We start from the raw sequence: 21421 nt of genomic DNA on the forward strand, positions 1-21421 counted from the left end.
GCTTTGATGATTACTGTTTCCACTCTACCTTTCCTTAATACACATTGTTTTAATTTACTTTGATGACAATCTTCTTCTGTAATAGAATTCAGTATCAAGATTATAAACATTTAACTTTAAGTCACTGGACTTCAAACATTATAAGATTAAGAACAAGAGAATCGCTGAACTTTTTGAGATTTAACCAGTTAAATGTAGAAGGAATACAACTCCGATGCATTTTTGCTTGTAGAAGAAATAAAGTTGTATAACTTTTGTCCCCTTCCCCAAACGAGTATAGAAGTGTTTACCAGTTTTATGGTGATGTGCTCTATTTATTCTCATCTAAGAGCACCAGAACTCAAAATGTGTCCGATTTTTACTCCATTATCTCACAATAAAATGGTGTTCGATTCCTCCTGCAAAAGTACAGAAAGTAACGTCACCTAAGATGTTGGCTTTAGTGTGGTATCCTATGTCTAACATATGAAGGCAGACCATACAGCATGTTGTGTAGCGATGAAGGACATGTCCACCATGACTATATATTCACAGCATGTGCTTCTATTCCTGCTACTCACTTGCTTCACTTCCGTGACATGCTTGTGGCTGCTGTTGAAAAAAGTATTTTTGCAGCTGGAAATCTGAAAAATTGCTGGATAGATGTTAGCTAGTAATTAACTGTATGGGGGCACCATTGCCCTCGGATGCAGCTGTTCAGTGCGGAAGGAACAGGCAGTCAACTCTTGTAGGCAATAGTGGTTTATTGATTTTTGTCTAAATCGGTTTATTTCCCCCAAACAATATATTTACTCGTGCCAGATGCAATGATCCAACCTTATAACATTTTGGGCTAAAGGCCTCCCTCATTTTACCCTTAAGCATCAGTGTAAGAAACATGGTGCTGATTGTCAGCAAATAAACTAAGGCTATGTGTGAGGATTGGCAATCAAACTCCTGTATTTTCAATAAGTCATAAAAGAGTGTGGCCAATATCCATTATTACCAAAGATCTTAGTAACGAGTTTGATCCAATCTGGATATTTAGCAAACTTGCACTGAATGAGATAGAGTGCAATGTCTCTTTCAGCCAAATAATCGTAATACAGATGTTCTGCATTGTTTACTACCTTAAGTTAATTATCAAAGTAGCTGTTAAAATAGATTTATTAATTTAAAACATTTTATGTAGCGCGAACATGACCCATGAGGGTATCAGAGGGCTTTACAAACGGTCAAGAAAGCAGAAAGAAGTAGAGTAAACAACTACAAAATGAGAACGGTATAGACTATACTAGCTCCCAAGTTGAGGGAAGAGCACAACTCAAGGTCCAAACTGATAAATCAACAAATAAGATTATAACGGCGTGTAATTACTTTCTTATTTAGTGGGTACAAACCAACAAGATAGTTTACTGTTTAATATTTTACTGGCAGCATCGGCCATGTTAATTAAAGATAAAATATTTCCTCTGTAAGACGGCGCTTGTGACTGTGAATGTGTATCTTTGTAATTTGCATCTGTCTTTTTTGGTAAACTCAATGTTTTTCGCAAAATGGCTCCTCCGTTGCACTATCCAACAATCTGTTCCTGAAAGGATATTTTGAATTTGGCAGCTCCTGTAAACCAGCACCACCTGCTCTGCAAGGATGACTTCATGTTATTCTTTATTGATTTTAACAAATGCCTGAAAAGCAATCAGTGGCTGCCTGAGAGATTTAAGTGCTACAGTGCTGTTTACTACTGCAGTTTTTAATGTTTGTGTAATTAAACTTTGCCTCATAAATCTTATCTACAGTTGAAAATTATTCTGAAACATGGATTTAGAAATTGTTAAAACGTTGCTGTTTTACATCTAGAGAGGGTCGTAATTTTCTCACTGATTCAGACAACTTTAGATGCAGACTACTTTAACGACATCTTTCTTGAGGTTTATTTTAACATGGTCAGTACAATACACAGGCTCAGTAAAAGGTAATAAGCACCCACAAATGCAAACTGAATAAAGGGGTGTAAAGTAATGGGAAGAAAGGAAAAGCAAACTGAAACCAAGCGTGAAAATAGAGGGATTGGGTATGTCTTTCAAGCGGTACTTAATTTGAGCAGGTGCTCAGCACCGGCGCTTATAGCACCAATTAAGGGCACACTCGTTTGGAAGGCATGTGATTTTCCCCAGAATCACAGGATGTTGAGCCACGCAGAGACTCGATCCTTGTTTCCCAGCTCCGAAATTGTAAGCTCTAGCCATTAGGCCAAGTCCTCTCCAGAATAATAAGTGCTAGGGCTCTAGTCAGCAGGCAGTTTGCACCAGCACATTTCTCCTGTTAGCGCTGCCTCCTAAGGCGTGCCCTGGCACTTTTTCTTTTACAAATGACCACTGCTTTCAAGCCTTAGAGTATTCGAGGATCTGGGTCCTGTGTGCTAAATGGTGCACAGTAGGGCCTAAGAGATGTACTCTATTTCTCTATGCCCTTTTACAAATGACAAATGCATAAACGTCAGTTGATGGACAGAATGCAGAACAATGTCATACATTCACCCCAGTATAGAGATCTGGGCCTAAATCCATCGTTTTTTTGCACTCCACACCACCCTGGGTTAGACACTGGCTATATGCAAATCAGTCTTGACCCTGTGCCCCATGGGAACAGTCCAGCCCGAACTGCCAAGCCAGGTCATCCCTGGACTGGAAACAAGCATCCTTGGACCGGTTTCGGGCTTTCAGCACTCATCAGCCAGGTTAGCTTGATTCCAGTGGCATGGAGAGCACAGGACTCACGTCTGAGCATACCCGTCCCAATCGGGGTGACAAATGCAAAAACAACAGTTGATGCACAGAATGCAAAATAACAATGGATTAAACCCAGATCTGTGACTGGGGGTGAATGTTTTGCCAATATGCAACATTCCGTCCATCTTCTTGTATGTTTTGCTGTTCAACCTATGTGGGAAGGGTATGCCCAGACATGGGTCCCGTGCTCACCACGCCACTGGAGTCAAGCTATCCTGGCTGATGACGGCTGATAGCCAGAAACCAGTCCTAGGATGCTTGATTCCGATACAGGGAAGGTGAGGGCAGTCTGCAGGGTGCTGCTCAGTGGCTTGGTATTGGGTGAAGGGCGGGGTATGAATCAATCAGGGTTGTTTCGTAGAGCTAGGTGTGACTAGATGTTTGTTGTTCTGGGAAAATAGAAGTAATTCTGTCTTGGTGAGGGTGAACTTCGTGTTTCTGCTGTAGTTATAGATCCACAGTAGGTGCAAGCACTGGTTAAGGCCTATGTGTGGAGCTGAGGAGACATTCAAGTAGAGTTGTCTGCCGTTGGAATATTGATTGGTGTTGATGCTGTTATCATTGTGTAGAATTCAAAGGGGTTCCAGGTAGAGGTTGATGATCATGGGGGCAAAATAGAACTCTTTGCAGGTGATTCGAAGCTTCTGGGACCTGGAGGTGCCCCGATGAATGAACATATGTTTTTTTTTTTAGGAGGAGAAGTAGTTAAGGACATTGCCAGTACCATACAAGTTACAGATTATTAGTGTGCTGCAAATCTGGGGTGGGTCTCACATTGCTTGAACTCTTTTGGACACTGCTACTCTAAAGTAATTATAGAATTACTGTCCACCTCCCTTGTACTCATTACAGTAAAGTTGTAAGGATGTAAGACTGAGACACTCCAGCCTGCGTTCATATCTACAGCCGGTAGGCTGGGACAAACACCTGAAGCAAACATATTCATTATCTATTTTGACTAGGAAATAAGGACACCAAAAAATACTAGAACATCACTGCTTTGCTGTGCTTTGATTTGTGATTCTCTTCCCCATCCCCACCCACCAACCAACCCCTCTCCAGTTAGTGCATTGTAGCCAAGGCCACACTTCTCCTACTTTTATTTTTTCACTTGAACCACTAAATATGAAGGGATTTAGCTGAATTAAGTCTGTATTGTAATTGCATTTATATAGCTCTTACTACCAAATACGAGGTGTCAAATGGCTTTTTCGGCAAGTAGCACGCTACTCCTGTGCCTATAAAGAACTAGTGGTGAATTAGTATAGTGAAATCTAAAAGTAATTTGAGTGGTAGATATGTTAGTCAATTATTTGGATTGAGAAGGATATTGGAGGCATGGAAGTATGTGACCCAATCACGCCTAGTCCATGCCTGTATCAAGCGACCGGCCCTTTGGTAACCTCATCTGCTTGTTGTTCTTGACTGAACCTGCCTGCTTATCAATGTGCAGCAGCCTGTGTTGTGTTGTGAGTAATAGAAATGAGGAAATGAAGGGATGCTGGAGCAATAGATCCTGAAATTAGTTGATAGTCAGCTCAATTGTATGACTTAATAGGTGTAAAATTCTCATTTTGTTTGAGAATCACAATTGTAAATGATACTGTGGTGAGAGAAAGAATGTTTACGCTCTTGCCTGACAGACTTACTCATTTTGAAGACTTTTGCTGCCACAGATTTATTGTGAAGGCTTCGAGTCCATCAATAATTTAGCTGTCTGCATTGTCTTCAGATCCCTGCTAAATACATTCATTGTGTTCAGTGAGCTGACATCAAGAAAACAAAAATGAACTGTGTAAAGCAGTTAATGCGCATACACTGCTAGAAAATGTGTCCCCGCTGAGATGGGAGCACACCTCTAGCATTCAGAAGTTAGCTTGATAGAATTATTCTTGAGTTCAGCGGCTTTTTGCTGCAATTGTAGCAAATTAATATGGATCTAAGGGCAGCGCATTTAGCAAATTATCTTATCTTCTCCTTCAAGCATCACCTTCTCGTCTGTGCCCTCTTTGTTCCTTGCTGCATCTGAACAGACACCCCGTCCTGACTTCCGGCTGAACATTTACCCCCCCCCCCCCACACACACACGTTCGACTGGCCAGCTCTGCAGTAACCGCTGCCATCCTACTGAGACAGGCCAGCTCCTGCACTACAAGCCCTATCCATGCCTACCATTTGCTGCCACCCTCTGCCTCCCCGACATACCTTCACCTTCCTGTCGCCCGACATCTCATCTTGCACTGTTGCATAGACTACTTGCAATGGGTTGCACCAAATAAGTTCATATGCAAACTTTTTAGCAGAATGTCCTACCTGCTCCTATAGTTTTGTTCTCTTGTTAAGGTATTCTGAAGGGAAACTCTATTGATTTGTACTTATAATGACTATATAAATTGGAAATTACAACACTTTAAATTAACGAATGACCACATAATTTACACACTGACTATATAAGTGTTTCTTCTGAGAACCTTTAGTAGAAGGAAGAGACAAGAGGACGAGAAGAAGGGAGCTAGTAGTCAAGGCTTTGGTTGGCTTGGAGTTTTTCCTGAAGCTGGCACACTTCGGGATACCTCTGGGATGATGGTTCGAAGAGATCGTAATCACAAACCTTCATTCCTGAATGTTTTGTCACCATGTTGTATCTTTCTTCTGATTGGTTGAGGGCACTTAAATGTAGAGGTCTGATAGGTGGGCGATATTAATGGATTACTTCAGATATTTAAAATTGTGTTCCTCAGTATGAGTCTCAAGTCCAGCAAATGATTTGAAAGTCTGTACTACCAGAAAATGATCGCCCGTGGAGGTCTGTGGTGAGATAGCAATGCTAGTCCTACCATTGACTCGCCAGAGGCTTTGTGTTGCCTGCGTGTACACTATTTTCATACAGCTCATATACGTAACTAGACATGATTGATTTGGTTGAAAGGCAGGTGCACCTCTTAATTTATGTATGTACTTTAGAGAATTTTGCTCATTCTCATGTTTGTTTGTTACAGTTGTACTGTAAAGTGACTTCTGCAGCCTGTTAGCCTTACATGTAAAACATTGACAAAGCCAGGGGGTTAGGAAGAGAGAGTGACAGTGGTCCTGCAGCAAGTGAAATGGGACAGTAGAATCTAGAAGCCTCCAGTGCCCTCCAAGGTAACTGTGCATTTTCTAAGTTTACAAATCATTCATCCAGGAGGAGGCTGGCATTTGAGTGCAGAAGAGGCGCATATAAGGTTGGGGCCTAGAGTAGAGTGTAGGTGCTACAGGAGATGGAGGAAATTTGGAGAAATTGGGTTCGAAAGTACAGCTTAGCAGCCTGTCAATATGGCTGGGGAGCCTGCAACTTCGAACCAGCTGTGCCATGCTCGGGTGTAGTATAGGCACACAGGATTCAAGTATAGAACTCTCATGCATTTTTTACCGCATCATAAAGCTGAAATACCTTAATAGATCAATCTATATGGAGAAGAGCATCTGGTTCCAAGTTGTTCCCCACAGACGTGGAGCCAGAAGGTTATTGTGGTGTGAAACTACCCATATTGGAGTACTTTGTAGGAACATTGGTATAAGAAGAGAGATTTGCATGTGCAAAGTTGTATGTGGTTGAAAAGGTGAAAGTGTTGTTGGGATGGAAGGAACAAAAAGCCCTAGGCATATTTTTAAATCCCAATCCACCAGACCAGATGCTGCTCACTGACAGTAGTAACATTGAGTTCTGGAGCAAGAAATATCCCAAATTGTTTTCTAATAAATGTGGGTGTCTCAAACGGTTTGAACATCGAATAATCATGAAGAAGGGATGTCTTCCCAAGATAGACAAAGTGAGAAGCGTGCCTTTAGCGTTGAGGGGTCAATTGATGAAAGAACTGGACTGGTTGTGTACATCAGAAGTTATCGAACCGATAGTCATCTGAATGGTTCAGTCCAGCAGTATTGGCAACCAAATCTAATGGAAAGTTACGGATGTGCGTTGAATTAAGGAATCTAAATGAGGGTTGACCCCCATCCACTTCCAAGTATTTCTCATCTTTGGACTTATCAAGTTCCTACCACCAGGTGCTTTTACATTCTGAGTCAAAACATCTGACGTCTTTCATCACATCTTAAGGGGCTTTTCAGTTTGTACGCATGCCCTTCGGGTTCGCATCCACGTCAGCAGTATTCCATTGTCTGGAAGGAATTGTCTAATGTGTTATTCTTTCAGGATTTATTAGCAACATATTCATCTTGGACAAAAACCTGGTGAAAACAACGGAGCGCGTGGGCCAATTTCAAATATTCTTTCAGGATGACATCTTGTTGTGGGCCATACAAAGAGAGACACGATAGTGTGTTGGAAACAGTACTGGGAAGCGTGCAGGATTGACTATAAGCAGGGAGAAGTGTACGTTTTGTGTACAGAAAGTGGAGTACTTGGTGCACTATCTTGGAATGGTATAAGGCCCACACTGAAGTTGGTCGAGGCAATCGAAAAGGCACCTTTCTCCTCAGACAAGGAACAGCCTAGTTCCTTTTCGGGCCTAGCCAAATATTATTCCAGGTTTGTAGAACACTTCCCAGACAAGGTATGCGTGTTGCGCCTGTTAATGAAGAAAGGAGTTAAGTACGAATGGACCAAAGAATGTCAGTCGGTGTTTGAGTCTATCAAGGAGGCCATTTTCAAAGCAGTGATTTTGAAAACTTTTGACTCATGAGACAGGACCATAGTGATGCCAGTGCGTATAGTCCTGAAGCTGTGCTGATGTAGCAGTAAGGTGCTCAGGAGAGAGTGGTTGCATTTGCATCACAGACTTTAAGATGAGTCGTGGAGGAGGCATTAGCTTGTAAGTGGAGTGGGCAGCATTTCAATACGGATGTTTGAGGGACTGTTTGGTTACACAAGGGCCACACGGTCCTCAGAATGGTTTTCAACAAGAGAAGTAGGAAGAGCAGCTCCCAGAATATCCAAGTGGTTGTGCCATCTGCAATCAATTATTTTCCGGGTACAAAAGATGTGAATGCAGACTGGGAAATATTTCTCTGCAGCAGTAATTCTTACATAAGCTTTTCAGAAAGGGTAACTTTCATTTGTAATTTTTTTTTTACCCATCTGTTCACGTGCTATCACATATTTTGCTGAGCATTCGTTTTCATGGAAAACAGAGATTGTTCTTCAAGTTTGCTGGTATTGGCAGACCCTCATTTAGACGCAAATGCCCTTATTATGTGGGCCTCTTAATTCCCGTGGGGCCAGTAAAGCCGTTTCCGGCCTCCTTGGAATTTTGAGATTACAGGAATGCCATGGATCTGTTTACTTTTACCAGGAGATTTCAGCTACTGTAGCAGCCAAAATATTCAGCAGAGATCTCCTGCTAACAGCGGCAGTTAAAATAGTACTCACCAAATGGAAAGACACCTCCAAGGCAACCTTTAAGGGCTGGCTCAACTAGGTGACGTACCTCAGGGGGGCTGACACAATCGCCCTGCGAAACTCACCATGGAGTCAACCCTGCAGGGGTATGTGGGCGTCCTTGGACAAGTTCCTAGACACATATGACCTGCCTTAAACAGTACTAACAAAACGAAAACAAGCAGCTCGAACAGACCTCCTACGTGCCAAGACACTATCGAGTTGAAAGCAAACTTCTTGTATGCTAGCACTTTTTCTCTGTACCTCAATTCCTACTCCTTCCCATTTCACTCTTTCCCTTCCTCTTACTGTGACAAGTGGATAGGGGGACAGCCAAGCATTTATAATCTGTAACGGTTCCGCCACTAACTCAGCCAGCTTGGGCTGACACCCTGTAAAGACAAAGCGATGATGATTACGTGTTACATGTCTGTATGTTGTTAATAAAAATACAATAAAAATTATATTGAAATTTAAAAAAAAAAAGAAATTCTAGGGCAAAATGATAACTTGTGGGGGGAATCGGACAAAAAAAATACAGATTTTGCCTGGTAATTGTTCAATTGTCAGTGTTCCACTGGTAATCCCTATTTGCTCTGCATCTCCCCTCGGAGTTACCCGTAGCCCCTCTGTTGGAAACTCGGTGATGGGGCATTGATAGACTTGCCTGGGAATTTTTCGACTCACTCATAATGAGAACAAAAGTATTAAGTCTGCTTCAGGAGTGCAACTTTAGGCTTAGCTACTGTGGACTTCAATTTTTAAATGAATTGCTTGGGACTGTATACATAAAGAAGAGAAGTGTGGAGAAGTGTGGCTCACTGGTTAGAGGAGGTAGACCCTGAAGCAGAGGTCAGACTCGGGACCAGGGTTCAATTCCCGACGCGGCAGGGTCTTGAGCCCAAATATCCACGGACTCGATAATTCTCGTTTCGGTGCCTACTCAAATCACGGGTTCACACTCTGCAGCTCTGGGCATCAGCCTGCTTAATCTCCACTACGGCACCCCCGTGGCGGGATGCCTGGCTTTCACCTTGGGGATGCCCAGTACGGTTATCTCACAGGGAAAAAGCCAGGACGGGTTCCCAAGGCAAGCGCCGAGATGCCTACGGGTAATCGAGCGCTATATAAGAACGCATAATAATAATAATAAAGGAATGCTAAACATATATGCTAAAAAGAAGTTATAAAATGTCAGATGAACACAAAAAGCTAGGGTGAAACAGTTAAACAAAAAACACAAGTAAACGAATAGTGCGTCTGTATAATTGTGAAGGATCACAACGGAGACCTCTAGGGTTGAGGCTTAAGGTAGGGCTCGTTTCTCACAGTGCTTGTCAGAAGGCGTCCAGAACACATGCTCAACCAAACCTTGGCCTCTGCAAAATTGCACAGAGCAATAGCCCGGGTGGCAATTCTAGTTGTGATTCTATGCAAAAGTGTGTGGAGTACATTCACAACTCTCAAAATAATGACAAGGCTAATGCAAACGAAATGCTGTGTTTACAGGTGAGTGGATGTGTTGTGTGTTGATGGTGAAGGGGATGAAAAGAAGTAAAGGAGTGAGTGAAAAGAGGGAGCAGAAGAGGAAATAGATCAGGTGTGAGATATGCAGATGGAGGATTTAAAAAAGATGGGAAGAAAAAGGGCTGAAGTGTGTTACAGGCTGAGAGACTGCAGCCGAAAATGGTGCAACTGTAGAATGGGAGTGACTGAGACTGAAAAACACTAACATTTCTGTATACTTTAGCAATGTTTAATTTGCAGTCTCATGTTTTCAGAATGCAAATACTTTCAAATTCTAATTATTCACAGCAAAATCATTTACTCATTAGCAAAGCCAGTATTTCTAGCTTGTTCAAGGTGCATGTCTGTTATTGTGTGACATGTTTGGATCCAATACGAAAAAGCTCACATAGAGGTCCCAATATATTGGGCAGGTGGCACGCCCTGGCAAAATACAAGAGCTGACTTTAAATAGTTTAAGCCACATCCCTTTTTACATAGGCCACTCCTCTAGGAAAGGATTCCTAATTATACCTTTTAGGCCACGCTCTTAAATAGGCACTTAAAAAAAATCCAATTGAAAAGTGCTGCACCTAGGAGTAAGTTACATAAAGCAGGATACATAAATAAAGACCGACACCAGTGATAAGAGCCCTGACCTAGGAGTTTTCATTTTTCGGGCTGAACTTTACCTTTGTAGCCTTCTGTCTGCTGCAGTAAATGCTGCCTGGAATCCAGAGACGCCAGAAAGATTGTGCCGTTATTGGCGTGTTAGTTATTTTGAGCAACCAAAGACTTTGCTTTGTCAGTTTTGGTATTATATCCTGCTTGCAATCAATAATTGTGTTACCCGTGCTCAGATGGTCCTGAAATCTAAACTTTATCCCGGCTCAATCCAGTAAGCAGTGATATCTGATTAAAGGGAGGAGTTTTAGGAGCCTTATTAAAAAGAGATACAGATGGATGGGCGACTAGAGGAGACTTTTGGTGTTGGAAGGGGCAGAGCCTAAGAGCCTTTGATGCAGATGTTGCCACTAGCCCATGACCTGTCGGAAAACTTCATGATTTTGTACTATTCCCTGTTAGGAATATTAAAGTCAATAACAAAAAAAGTTTTTGTTTTAAAAAAAATAGATCTGCCCTTCGCGTCACAAGCTAATGATAATAATTGCGAAGTTATGTTATTTGTGTTTTTGTAAAGCGCTGCAAATCCGTGTACAGTGGCCTCTGTGCTTTGAGGGACGGGCACATGTCGTAGGGGGCATCACTTTTCTCTACACTACATTTGCTAGAACCTGTGGTGGGAAGCAGGTGATCACCTGGCGTTGCTCAGAGCCTGGAGTCAAACGCTGTTGAATAAGTCCCCAACTTATCTTTGGAATCCTCTGAGGGACTTTTCCTGGAACTGCAGAGCACATGCCGGATCGGTCTGCAATTTTTCCCTTCCCATCAACTCACTGTTTGAACAAACTTGGTGGAAAATTGTGAAGCTGAAATAAAGTGTCCCAGTGGCAAAGCTACTGGGAATAATTTAAAGCAAGAGAGAGCATGTGCAGAAACTGTGCCCCCTTTCAAGGAAGCTGTCCAGAATTACCACCTGCACCTTCAGATGGTGATGGGTAACAGCAGTGGGCATGCCAAAGGGAGCGACCAGAGTATGCAGTTGCCTTCGTTCTTTTTTCATATTCTACACTTTCTTACTACTCTAAACATGCTACACTGAATAAACCACATTGTATTTATAACCGACCTAAGTGTGTGTTGGTGTTCCTACTTATTATTCAATATGGTAATTAGACAGTCTTAAATAAGCTGGTTTGCAAATTCAACTGCAGGGGCATAAACATGACTAAAACATAGCTTTTTTCCTCTCTCAGAACCCCAAGGATTGTAGCAAAGCCAAGAAGCTGGTCTGCAACATCAACAAAGGCTGTGGTTATGGATGTCAGCTTCATCATGTTGTCTACTGCTTCATGATCGCGTTCGGCACCCAGAGAACACTGATCCTGGAGTCTCAGAGCTGGCGGTACGCCACAGGTGGCTGGGAGACCGTCTTTAAACCCGTCAGCGAGACCTGCACCGACAGATCTGGAACCTCCACCGGACACTGGTCAGGTAAGAAATCATGTTGTGTCTACTCACACAGCTTCGCCCCAAATTGCACCTTGTATTTGCCAAAAGGTGACTTTGGTAAACTTTGTAGTTTCTCAGTCGGTCATCATAATTTTTTTTTTTATTTAGTCTTGGTGGTAATTTTTTATATAGTATTGAGCCTGTTTGCCTGTGAAGATGTGGTAAAAATCTGTTGATAAAATCATGCATGTTCAGGACCACATCTAACAGCAAAAATGTTCTCCTTTAGGGAGTTCTCAACACTGACACAGTGGAAAGGTGGGCTAGAACAAATTTGGGTTGCCCTGAAGCTCAGAAAGTAGGAGACAAAGATCTAAAGGAGGTATATTTCAGTGGGAGGAGCCATGTACACATAGCTTTATGGCTTCAAAGCATTTCCATCCCCATCGGGAAATAAATTCCTGTTTTCTATGGTCACCGTTTGGTTTCCCATTGGCTGGGATTGTCATTGGGTTGGTAATATATCTGAGTGGCTCACTGCTTAGAGCTTTATGGAAAAGGCATAAGATTTTGAATCCATTCTCTTGTTTGTTAGGTAACAAGTGGAGTGATGTTCATTCACAGAGTTGGGCTCTTGCCTTATGAACAAAACCCTGCAGGCTGATAACTTCTATACATTTCTATTTTGCTGAAAGAAAACTGATTGATTTTGGATTTAAATAAATCAATTTCTGACAAAACAAGTTGATTAACGATAAATTGCTTTGTAATCATAACTCTCTAACACACAGTTTAAAAATCTTCATTCTTAGAAGCAAGTGGAGATCTTGGAAGTAAATGCCGATGATTCGCGGCAGGGTGATTTGGGATATTTGGCGGGCTTCGGTGCTTATTGATGAATTGGTGTGGGAATCCGAAGATAAACATGTGCCTAGCTCTGTGCCTATGGTCATTTTGTATTGAACACATTTCCCCCTTCTTGTTCTTGCTTAACATGCACTAAAGAAAGCTCCCATACAGAATTATTTCAGTTGGGGTGCACGGTTTTTATTTTGCCATTAATGGAAGCCAAATGATTCTGCCATTGTTTTTAAACATAGGATTTGTGTTTGTGTTTTTGTAGCTAGCCTAGCTGGGGGTATCTTACCTAAGGGAGAACCACATAAGAGTCAAGGTCCAGTGCATCAAGTGACACTGGAGTGAAGTGTTTTTCCCTTTTGTAGGGCCCTGGAGATGGTGGGATGCTCTTTATCGATTCTATGGGGTACTTCTTCAGGCTCTCAAAGAAGGCTTGTGTCATCAGATTTGGTCCGCATCTGGGCACCTCCTTTTGCACCTCAGGCTTCCTCCTTCGCTTGTGCGAATGGTGAAAGGCCACAATCATCCTGCTGCCCTAGACTGGATCCCTTGCCTTCCTTGCTTTATTTCTTCAGTATTTGGGTTCATTTATCCTCCTGAGATTTTATTGTAAATCTATCTGCATCTTTGTGTCCTCACCTGTACAGCGCTTTGATGGCCCCTGGAGATATGTTTTTTTATTTTTTTTAACTTGTTTATATTAAACATTTTTATATAGTGATTACAGTCATCAAGCCTGTTGGGGGCAGCACCCGAATCTTACCCTGAACGTTAGTACAATTGCTATGGCAGTGCTTACCCATGAGCTGGTATGGTTTGAAAGAATGTGTTTAATCAGGTCGGAAAAGGACAGCAAAGTAGGAAATGTGAGGAGAGTGGGATAGGATAGCCCATTCATGGCACAGCCCTTAGGGAACGATAGGTCAGACCACATATCAGTTGTCCCCGGCTCAGGCTCCTTGGGAGGTCTTAACAATAGCCTCCCCCGTCTTCGTGATTTTAGGGCCTCTCGATTATGGGGGCTTGTATGGGTCTAGGGACCTGTCCAGAGTCTCCCATAGCCCCCTGGGCAATGCCTTCCATGGGGAGTACTGTAGCGCTAAGCTGTCCGCTCCTCTGAGGTGAGAAATCCAGTTTAGCCATCCTTGAAGGTTGGTTTTGCTAGAGTCTTTCCAGTTGGTTAGCACCAGTTTGCCAGCCGCAGTCAGTAGTAAGTCCATTAGCTCCATGTCATTCTCAGAGTGGAGATCAGATCTCATAAATGCTGTGGTTAGGGAAGCAAAATCTCTTGTTGTTTTGATTTTGAACACATTGTCTATGAAATTAAAGACCCCTCCCCAGATTGAAGTGAGAGTTGGACAGTGGAAGATGAGATGTGCTAAGTCGCCCTTCTGTGTGTTGCAGTTCCAGCATAGGGAGTCTTCCCTGAGTCCTAGCGTGTGTAGACGGTCTGGGGTCCAGTAGGTCTTGTGTAGTAACCAGTATTTGGTTTGTGCGAGGATTGGGGTGATCTTGTTTTGTGTGGCTGAGGACCAAAGTGTTTTCCACTCCTGGTCCTTTAGTGGATGGTGTAGTTGTTTGTCCCAGTATTCGTTTGTTTTTTTGTTGAGTTTAGTGCTATTTGGGCGTAGAAGCTTGTAAATATGTGAGACTTGATGACCCAGTTTATTGATATTGGTTACTAAGCGAAAGATTGAGGGTTGGGTGCTGGTTAGTTTTGTCTTTGCCAGGGCTGTTTTTTATCTTTAGGAATCTATAGAGGTCTAGGTCTTCTAGTTGATTGTGTGTTTTCAGGTCTGCAAAAGTGATTGGGGCTGTCCCCTTCTCTAGTTGGTGTGGGAAGCTTATACCTTTCTCTATCCATGATTAAAAGTTAAGACTCTTCCCCTTATATTTGATGGTCTTGTTTGACCACAAGGACTTCGTCTTGGAACCCCTGATGCTAACCTCCATTCTCCTGTCTACTTTTAGGAGTGCTAACTTTCTGTTTTTAAATATCAGCTTATAGGTGTGTGGGTATGTGTTTGCCGTAAGTAGGGCAATAGGGTGTAGATTGTTTAGAATGGCCTTCTCCACCTGTGGCCACACTGGAGTGTAGTCTGGTGTCTGGGCCACCCACTGAGTGCCCAGCTTTGCTAGGAAGGCTAATTAATAGGCTTTGAAGTCTGCCAGGTTAAGCCCTCCCTGAGCTTTTGGCAGCCTAAACTTCTTAATATTGATTCTTTATTTTTTGTCCCGCCAAAGAAATTTGGTGAGCATAATGACAATTTTCCGATGGAAGTCACCTGTGAGAAGGAGAGGGAGCATGCATGACAGGTAATTGATCATCGGCGTGATCATCACTTTTATCGTTTCTATGCGACCCCACCATGTGATGAATTTTGGGGACCAGGCCTCTAACAGGTTCTTGACCTTTTCTATGAGGGCCTTCTCATTGTGCCTTAGGGTGTTGTACAGGTCGGTGCCTAAGTGTATGCCTAGGTATTTGATGTGTCCCGTCTGCCAAGTCAGACCCGAGTCACCCAGTGCATCTCTCGTACAGTGGATGTTTAATGGTTTGCATTCGGATTTTTCGTTGTTTAGTTTGTACCCTGAGAGTTTAAAGTATTGTGCTATTGTGGACATAAGGGCCTTTTATAGAGGGTTTTGGTTGTTCTGTTAAGATCAGGATATCGTCCGCGTATGCGGCTAATTTTACTACGGTCCCCCTGATTTCGACCACTTTTATGTTCCCGTTTAGCTTTATGTTTTTGATTAGGGGTTCTTGGGCCAGGAGAAAGCGTGTCGGTGATAGTTGGTATCCTTGTCTGGTTCCCTGGTTCAGTCTGAATGTGTCCGAGAGAGAGCCATTGATAGCAATACGGGCTGTGGGGGCGCCCCCTGGTAGAGGGCCATGGTCATCCTTATGTATGCCTCCAACAGGTTGAAGGTCTGTATGCATTTCTCTAGCAAGGCCCACGAGACCTTATCAAAGGCCTTTTCTGCGTCTAGTGCAATCGCCACAGCCGGTTCTTGTTTCGTGGACATATGTTCAAGAATCTGGCAGAAAAGACGTGTCTTGTCGCTAGATATTCTGTTGTGCATAAAGCCAACTTGGGAGTAACTAGTTTGGGCAGGACCGTGTTTAGTCTGACAGCAAGGATTTTGGCGTAGACTTTGCAGTCCACATTGATGAGAGATATGGGTCTGTAGTTTTTTGGCAATGAGTGGTCCTTGCCCTCCCTAGGGATAACTATTATATTAGCCTCTGTCATGGATTGAGGGACCACCCCGTGATTGCGGTCTGGTTGAAGACTCTTTTCATGGAGGGCATTAATTGTGATAGGAAGTCCGCAGAGTAGCCGTCAGGACCTGGGACCTTGTTTTTTTTTTAGGGACTTGACTGCCCATTTCAATTTCTGCCTCGCTGATTTCCTGGCCTAGCTTTGCTTTTTCCTCGGAGTCTAGCTTGGGGAGCCCTAGTCTGTCTAGGTATCTAGTGCATTCCTCTTGGTTAAGCGTCTGCTCCGAGTTATATAGCTCTGCGTAGAATTTTTGGAATGTGCAGAGAATATCTTTGTGTCTCGTGTGGGTTTTGTTATTCAAGTCTGTTATTGACGAGATCACTACCTGGTTTCTTTTGTGCTTCAAATAGTTTGCTAAGAGTTTCCCTGCTCTGTTGGCTTCGCATAGGCTTCTTGCCTTGCACAAAAACAAGCAGGCTCATGACAGCCCTCACCACAATGTGCCCATAGAGATCGCAATCCCAATTTAACAGACAACATGTCTCCGGGAGGCGGAATGGCGATCCTGCCGTCGCACCTCCGACAAGCAAGTGAATGGGGAGGGGGAGGAGGGGCGGGGTAGGTGGAAGAGGGGGGGGGGTTCGCTCTGATTTGTATATGCTCTATGTTCTATCTATTTTCCAATCTTTTCTTCTTTCCACACCTTATACGTCACTGCACACAACGGCGTACTCCGCCTACAATCCGACTCAGTTCACTAGGGAGACACACCGAGAATCCAGTTCACAACCATCCCAGCAGAATACTGGGTGTTGGACACACTAAACCACCGCAACACAATACATCAGATGGCAAGCAGTAAAGCCTTCACCCGGTCCGCAGACCTAAATATAGTTTCCCTAAATGTCAAGGGCCTAAACCACCCCATTAAGCGCAGGAAGATAGTGAACTATCTCGCAAAGACAAAGGGTGACATAATCCTGTTACAAGAAACAAAACTAGAAGAGGAGGACCTAAAACTTGTCAGAGCAAACTGGATAGCGCACACTACCTGCTCGCCAGCTGACAAGAAAAAACGTGGAGTCCTGACCCTTGTATCTAAAAGATCAAAGTCTGATTTCACAGAGGTTCTGTTCCAGATTCTGGGTGACTCACTGGAGATGACCTGCATCTGGGTGCTTCTTTTCTGCAGTCTGTGCACTTTACACCTTCTTACGGTGTCATGGCTTCTTCTGTTGCATCAGAGCCTGGACTTGTTCACTTTCTCTGCCGTCTGTGGTAGGGCACTGCTCATCACTGCTTCGCTGGTGATGCAGCAGAGCACGAGAAAGATGCGGCTTGGAAGGGCAGCCTGTGGATATGTGCCAGAATAAAGGGCAGCCTGTAGAGATGTACCACAGTGAAAGGCATCCTGTAGAGATGTACCACAGTGAAAGGCAGCCTGTAGAGATGTACCACATTGAAAGGCAGCCTGTAGAGATGTACCACAGTGAAAGGCATCCTGTAGAGATGTACCACAGTGAAAGGCAGCCTGTAGAGATGTACTACAGTGAAAGGCAGCCTGTGGAGATGTACCACAGTGAAAGGCAGTCTGTAGAGATGTACCACAGTGAAAGGCAGTCTGTAGAGATGTACCACAGTGAAAGGCAGTCTGTGGTGATGTACCACAGTGAAGAACAGACTGTGGAGATATACCGCAGTGAGGGTCCCTGTGGATATGTGCCACAGCATAGGGCAGCCTGTGGAGATGTACCACAGTGTAGGGCAGCCTGTGCAGATGTACCACAGTGTAGGGCAGCCTGTGCAGATGCACCACAGTGGGAACTTTCAAGCATGCTAGAAACTTCTTCCTCATAAGTAATAATGTCCACCGGCTAGACACGCTTCAACTCAAATGAACTGTTTAAACTATTTACTTTCAGAAGGCTCTGGGATATAACATATCAAACTATGCTGCGGAAACGTACCGCATGCAGGGGAAGTTGAGTTTATATTCTGACATCTTGATGTATGGGGAGGTGTGTGTGTTTGCAAAGTACATACTGGTGTTTGCTGTCTGTAATTAGCTTTTAAGCATGCATCTATTCTGGTGCTAAAGCTTTCACTCCAAACTGTGTAAAACTTAATTATAAACCGTCAGGCTCTGCTTCGGAAAGCCATAGCTCACGCTGTGTTTGTTTTATTACTTATATTTACTGCAAATTCAATTCACAGTCCATTCTCTTGTAACCTTGGCCAAGACTGGGAACATGCAGGCGAAGAGTAGTGCAGCCAGGTCAGTGAATCAAATACCTATTTGGAGTCTAGAGCTGTGTTTAGGCTCTGGAGATATGCAGGTTTAATAATAGCCTGATAGGAAAACAAAAATAAGAAACAAGGTGTGTGACTAAAGGCTGCATAGCCAACTCTTGGAATATGAAGAATTAAAAATGAGTCATGCGGTTTCTTGGTAGCCGCTTTCTAGGGCTACTGCAGTTGATTAACACTTAGCGTCTTATATTCTGTGGCAGGAAGCATCATTTCTATATCAGAGGGGCAAAAGGTAGGTCCAGGAGAGTTTGACCTATGAAAAGTTTTTGGGGTGATCCTGACTACGTAAAGGAGTTTCATGTAGATAGATTTGTGTGTAAATGTGTTTTATGTAGATAGTATGAAAGTCTAGCATGGTTTCTTCCCTCCACGGCTTAGGTTGTACAACCTTGATATACTGCTGCACGTGAGTCACAAGTCGTCTTTAACACGATTACAGTAGTTCAGCAGACACAAATATTGCATAGGAACAGCACATAGTTAAACGTATTGCTTCTATCCAGTTATTTCATAGCAAATAATGAGAGAATAGTCTGAAACCCGTAAAATCGATGATCAATCAAATCAATCATGCCATTTGTATCGCGCACTACTCACCCAGAAGGGTCTCAAGGCGCTTGGGGGAAGGGGTCTGCTATTGCTCGAACAGCCAGGTCTTGAGTTGTCTCCTGAAGGCGAGATGGTCCTGGGTCAGCCGAAGGTGGATGGGGTGGGAGTTCCATGTCTTGGCCGCCAGGTAGGAAAAGGATCTGCCTCCGGCGTTGGCTCTTCGGATGCGTGGTACGGCGGCGAGGGCGGGGCTAGTAGAACGTAGCTGACGGGTGGGCGTGTAGAAGGTCAGGCGGTCGTTGAGGTACTTGGGGCCCAGGTCGTGGAGAGACTTGTGTGCGTGGGTGAGGAGCCTGAACGTGATCCTCTTGCTGATGGGGAGCCAGTGCAGGTCCCTCAGGTGGCCGGAGATGTGGCTTCGTCGGGGGATGTCCAGGATGAGTCGGGCGGAGGCGTTCTGGATGCGTTGGAGTCTTTTCTGTAGCTTGGCTGTGGTTCCGGCGTAGAGGGTGTTTCCGTAGTCCAGTCGGCTGGTGACGAGTGCCTGGGTGACCGTCTTCCTGGTTTTGGTCGGGATCCAGCGGAAGATCTTGCGGAGCATGCGTAGGGTGTTGAAGCATGATGAGGAGACGGCGTTGACTTGTCTGGTCATCGAGAGGGAGGAGTCCAGGATGAAGCCCAGGTTGCGTGCGTGGTCTGTTGGCTTGGGAGTGGTGCCCAGGGCGGGGGGCCACCAGGAGTCGTCCCAGGCGGAGGGCGATGGTCCCAGGATGAGGACGTCCGTCTTGTCGGAGTTCAGTTTCAGGCGGCTGTTCTTCATCCATTCGGCGACGTCTTTCATCCCTTCGTGTAGGCTAGTTCTGGCGGTGTCAGGGTCTCTGGTGAGGGAGAGGATCAGCTGTGTGTCGTCGGCGTAGGAGATGATGTTGAGGTTGTGCTGACGTGCGATGGCTGCAAGAGGTCTCATGTAGACGTTGAAGAGGGTGGGGCTGAGTGATGATCCTTGCGGGACGCCGCAGATGACTTCGGTGGCCTCGGAACGAAACGGGGGGAGGCGGACTCTCTGTGTTCTTCCGGCGAGGAACGAGGTGATCCACTCCAGTGCCTTCTCTTGGATACCGATGTTGTTTAGGCGTTGAACTAGGGTGCGGTGGCAGACAGTGTCGAACGCTGCAGAGAGATCCAGGAGGATGAGTGCCGCTGTTTCCCCGTTGTCGAGCAGGGCTCGGATGTCGTCGGTGGCTGCGATGAGGGTGGTCTCGGTGCTGTGGTTGGCTCTGAAACCGGACTGCGAGGAGTCGAGGGATCCGTTCGTCTTGAGGAAGGCGGCAAGCTGTCTGTTGGCGGTCTTCTCGATGACTTTGGCAGGAAAAGGGAGGAGCGAGGTGGGGCGGAAGTTCTTGAGGTCAGTGGGGTCCGCTGTTGGTTTCTTCAGTAGGGCGCTGAGCTCGGCATACTTCCAGCTCTCCGAGAAGGTGGCGGTGTTGATGATGTTCCGGAGTTGGCGTGCGATGGTGGATTCGGCCTTGTTGAAGACGTGGTGGGGGCAGTTGTCAGTTGGAGATCCGGAGTGGATGGTGCTCATCGTGCGGGCTGTGTCTTCGGTGGTCACCGTGGTCCAGGTGCGGAGGGTGGCGGTGGGGGGCGTTGGTTCGACGGTAGGGTGCGTGGATGGTGCGTCGAAGCTGTTGTGGATGTCGGACATCTTGCGGTGGAAGAACGAGGCGAGAGAGTCGCAGAGATCTTGTGAAGGAGTGATGTCGTTGTTGCCGGTGCTGGGGTTGGAGAACTCGTTGACGATGTTGAAGAGTTCCTTGCTGTCGTGGGTGTTGTTGTCCAGTCGTTCCTTCAGAGATTTCTTCTTGGTGGTGCAGATAAGCTGGTGGTGCTTGCGGGTGGCGTGTTTGAGGGCGGTCATGTTGTCTGTGGTCTGGTCGCGGAGCCAGGCTTTCTCGAGGGTGCGGCAGTTCTTCTTGGAGTCCTTGAGTTCGTCGGTAAACCAGGAGGCCTTCTTGCTTCTGGGTCTGCTGGGAGGTTTCTTTAGTGGCGCGAGGTCGTCGGCGCAGGCGGTCAGCCACTGCGTGAAGTTGCGGGCTGCTTCGTTGGGGTCCGTTGTGCTGGCGGGTGGGTTCTGGCTGAGGGAGGTGGTGCGCTGCTCGGCGGTGATCTTGCTCCAGCTCCTGTGAGGAACCTGTTGCGGGTGGTGGTGGGTAGTGATCAAGTGTATTGTAGCAAAATTACTTGTTTGCTTTCCCAATCAAAATATTTATATCAAATATATTTTAAACTGTAATAATCCAAAATGGCGCCCATCGTCAAATGCCTGGTTTTAAATTTCAACTTGGGAGAATAAAGTCAAATCAAATGGTAGTACCCAGAGGCATTTTGTCCATGTGACCCAGTGCTTAATTTGAACATGTGGTTTCCGGTGCTTAGCACCGGTACTTAAATTATTTCTGTGCTCGGCCATGGCACATAATTGTCAACACCACATTTGGACAGTCTGCCACATGGTGGCGCTGCCCATCTAATTTTGAGATGAGCAGAATAACGGTTGTTTATGAACACAATATACATTTTAAAAAATTACTAATAACGGCCTCTCCAGCAATTCCTTTAGCTTTAGGGACCTGCCATAATCTGAACTGTTGTACATGCATGTGAGAGAGACTGTTGGTAGCTGTTTTGACAGTGATGACAGGAGCCTTGGGTGGTGCAGGCTGCAGTGGCCAACTGGTCAGAGCCCTGGC

At 44.8% G+C, this 21421-nt stretch overlaps 1 protein-coding gene across 4 annotated transcripts in view; it reads left to right on the forward strand.

Moving 5' to 3' along the window:
- Positions 1-21421, forward strand: part of FUT8 (fucosyltransferase 8) — a 733753-nt gene that overhangs the window by 559282 nt on the left and 153050 nt on the right. For all 4 annotated transcript variants that reach the window (XM_078659523.1, XM_078659526.1, XM_078659525.1 and 1 more), the window contains one exon: positions 11535-11772. In XM_078659523.1, the coding sequence (XP_078515649.1) occupies positions 11535-11772 (238 nt within the window). The remainder of the gene's footprint in view (positions 1-11534; positions 11773-21421) is intronic.

The sequence above is a fragment of the Lissotriton helveticus genome, chromosome 9 (assembly GCF_964261635.1).
Source record: "Lissotriton helveticus chromosome 9, aLisHel1.1, whole genome shotgun sequence".
NCBI lineage: Eukaryota > Metazoa > Chordata > Amphibia > Caudata > Salamandridae > Lissotriton > Lissotriton helveticus.